This window comes from Triticum aestivum, chromosome 3A, assembly GCF_018294505.1.
Source record: "Triticum aestivum cultivar Chinese Spring chromosome 3A, IWGSC CS RefSeq v2.1, whole genome shotgun sequence".
NCBI lineage: Eukaryota > Viridiplantae > Streptophyta > Magnoliopsida > Poales > Poaceae > Triticum > Triticum aestivum.
In genome coordinates this window covers 24488370-24492034 of record NC_057800.1, presented here as the reverse complement: position 1 = coordinate 24492034, position 3665 = coordinate 24488370, and the positions used below count along the sequence as shown (strand labels likewise).

Here is a 3665-nt window from a genome sequence, read left to right as displayed (position 1 = left end):
ATAATAAAGAAACTATTGCTTCTTGCGGTACGTCACCGATATTGACCCTAAAGTTGCAAAATACTATCCACCGATATCATCTATAAGTGATAAAAAAAAGTTTCACACAGCGGAATCCAACCAGGCCGGCCATGCAGTACTCACCTCCTATACTGCGATTTACGCGCTGGGAGAAAATGCAGCGCGCCAGTTTAGGCTGGCCCATGTCCTGGCGGCATGTTTTTTTCGTTTACCTGTTTCGTCCTTTTTTTACTTTAGATAATTTGAGATTTCAAAAATGTTTTCCAAATTAAAAAAATGTGAATTTTGAAATAAAATATTTAATAATTCATAGATGATTGTGGGCTCGGAAAATGTCCGTGGTTTTTAAGAAATGTTCACATATTCAAAAAAAGTTCAAAGATTTGAAAACAAATGTTCAGGAAACTAAAAAAATGATTTTTTTTAAGTTCATGTATTAAAAAAAGTTAATCAAAACGAAAAAAATCACTAATACAAAAAATGTTCATGAATAGAAAAATATCCTCGGAATTCAAAAACTGTTTGTGACTTACAAAATAGTTTATTGATTCATAAAATATTGGCTGATTAAAAAAATGATCATGCATTTGAAAAATTGTTTGTTAAATCAAAAAAATGTTCGTAAATTTCAAAAATTGTTCAATTAAATTTTCAAAAAAATGATTCTAGAAATACTTATCTATTCAAGAAAAATGTTTTAAAAATGATCACAGTTTTTAAAATATTTTTGCAAATAGTATAAAACGTTCATGAATTCAAAAAATGTTCATGATTTTAGAAAATATTCGAAATATGTAAAAATGTTCAAGAATTTAAAAAATGTTTACAATTTCAGATATGTTCAGTGATTTTCAAAAATTGTTCACGATATCACAAAAATGAGAGTGATAGTGTATCTTGGTGATGCAACAAAATATGATCATGACCATTGGAGATTATGATATTTTTTATCTCTCGTTGCAACGCACGGCCCGTTATAGAATAATAATAATGTACGTCGTATAAATTAAAGACTGTGGTTCTTAGGTGACGTCATGCACCCGTTGGTTGGATGCTGGTTGTGTCACTGCGTGTAGTAATCATTTATCGTTTGGGTTTCATGGAGGGGTTACATGGAAGGGATTGGTCTATCAGACAGCCTAACGTGACGATCAAAAGATAAAGTAGACATAGCTTTAACCATGCTATGAGCTTCAACATTCATTCACGGTTCTCGTGAATAATTTTAGCCTCCACATTATCTTGCATCTTTATATTTAGGGTCGTGCTACGTGTTAGCCGACTGGTCCTTTAAAAAGAGGTCAGCCGGGCCACGAACCGTTGAATTCAATACACAATAGCAGTTAGATTCAGCCGATGAGGTTTGCAACAAAGATTATGTTGCAGAAACTTATGCAACAAAGATAATGTTGCGGAAACTTATGCAACAGAGTTAGGCCTCCTTTGGTTTGTAGGAATTTCATAGGATTTCTATAGGATAGGATTTGCAAAGGAAAATTTTCTTTGAAGCCCTTTGGTTTGTAGGAATGGTTTCCTATTCCTATGTAGGATAAGAATCAATCCTTCACATTTTGAAGGAAAAATATATTAGCTAAGACTCAATAGAAAAATTCCTATCCTATGCATCAAATGACATCTCTTTCTATATCCTATGATTTTCCTATTCCTATAACATTTCTAGGCCTCCTTTGGTTTGAAGAAATTTTGTAGGATTTTCATAGGATAGGGTTTCTATAGAAAAAATTCCTTCAAAGCTCTTTGGTTTGTAGGAATGAAATTCTATTCCTATGGAGGAATTCTTCCTATCCTCCACATTTCATAGAAAAATAAATATTAGACTAGACTCAATGGAAAAAATCATATGGTGTGAATCAAAGGGCATCTCATTTTCTATTCCTATGCATAGGATTTGAGATGCATGACATCTCATTTCCTATGACTTTTCTATTCCTATGATTTTACAATCCTATGAACCAAAGAAGGCCTATCCTATGAACCAAAGGAGACCTTAATGTTGCAGAAACCTTTGCGACCGAGGTGAGGCAATGTTGTAGAATTATTATTTTTGTCTTCACCTCGTAACATAGGTGATATTGCGAAAGAAAAGTTTCGCAGCATGGATGATGTTGCCTTTTTTTTGTTGCATTGAATAGAGTTGGCCAGGGGTGAAGTGGTGGTGGTTGTCGGTGGTGGAAGGGGCCGGCGGCCATGGATGGGGCTGGAGCTCGGGGCCAAACCGAGGAGGAGGCGCAGGGCCTGTGAACAAGGGAGCAAGAGCTGACACGGTGAGTGAGGCGCAACCTCATCCCGACCTCATCTGCAACCTCATCCCGTCGCCCCTGTAGCCTTATCCATCCGTCTCGAGAGAAGATTGGGGAGGGAAAGGAAACCATTAGTGTGGTTCAGTTGTCACCTTGTGCAGCCAGCCACATTTTTCGCCTTTCCCTTATCTTTGCATCGTGTATGATTGATGATGTGGATGTCGTCCTTCCTTGTCCGATCCAGGGCCCAAATCTAACCACAGAGAGAGACCCCAACGACGACGCTACGTTGTTACCCCGTGGCCGGCGAGACCCCGAGAATTACATAAAGGCAGCCCAAGCCCGCAGAGCAGAGGCACCCAGCTCCTCCCCTGCTCCCGTCGTCCGCCAAAGAAGCAAGCAGCAGAGCAGAGGGAGATGGCGGCACCTCTCCTGCTCCTCGTCGCGCTGCTGGCCGCCTCCGCACCCCGCCGCGCCGACGGCTGGGGCAAGGAGGGCCACATCATGGTCTGCAAGATCGCCGAGAAGTACCTGTCGGAGGAGGCGGCGGCGGCGGTGCAGGAGCTGCTGCCGGAGTCGGCCGGCGGAGAGCTGTCGACGATGTGCCCGTGGGCGGACACCATGCGCTTCCGGTACCACTGGGCCAGCCCGCTCCACTACGCCAACACGCCCAACGTCTGCAACTTCAAGTCCTCACGTCAGTTCTCTTCTCCCTCGCCTCTGCCTGCCTTTCTTTCTACTTCTATAAACCGAACAGAGTTTATTCACGCGCCATTAGTAGTATACAGTATATAGCACTGCATGTTAAACCAGCAAGAAAATGTTTTTCCCTCGCAAAAAAAAGCAAGAAACTGTTTTTATTTTATTTTCTGACAACACATGTAGAGTTCAATAAAAAAAATACACACGTCCCTATGAAACCAACGGTTTTGCTATTGAACAAATGTCTAGAATTATTTATTGTAAGTCAATTATGTATGCGCCTGCCCTTTTTCGCATGGAAATATTGAAATTGTCTTTAAATCTTACTTGATTTTTCTATCTCACGTTCTACTTTGTAAGTCTTTTGATCAACACCCGGCCGTTCTTTATCATAACCTATAACTTCATATATACTAACCGGCAGACTAGAAGTGCAGTAACATTATCTCGAAAAAAAGCGCAGTAATATCATAGTAAATGTTTGTTTCGTTTTAATTTTTTGGTAAAGAAGCATGTTGTGTTGCCATCAAACTTGCAAAGTTAGTCCAACAAATGTGCAGTTTTAGAGGGTCGAGATTTACAAAGAAAAAAAAACATCGACATACAATTAGCAAAATGGCAAAAAAAAACTAAAACAAAGAAAATGCACTAATATTGTTGAGAAATACGGAAGAATGTACG

The 3665-nt window shown here is 39.6% G+C and overlaps 1 protein-coding gene across 1 annotated transcript in view; it reads left to right on the top strand.

Moving 5' to 3' along the window:
* Nucleotides 1-2712: 2712 nt before the first annotated feature.
* LOC123059959 (endonuclease 2) overlaps nucleotides 2713-3665 on the top strand; it is a gene marked incomplete at its 5' end in the record, with an annotated part of 7173 nt that continues 6220 nt past the window's right edge. The window contains 1 exon segment of the mRNA XM_044482519.1: nucleotides 2713-2979. Within this exon segment, the coding sequence (XP_044338454.1) occupies nucleotides 2713-2979 (267 nt within the window).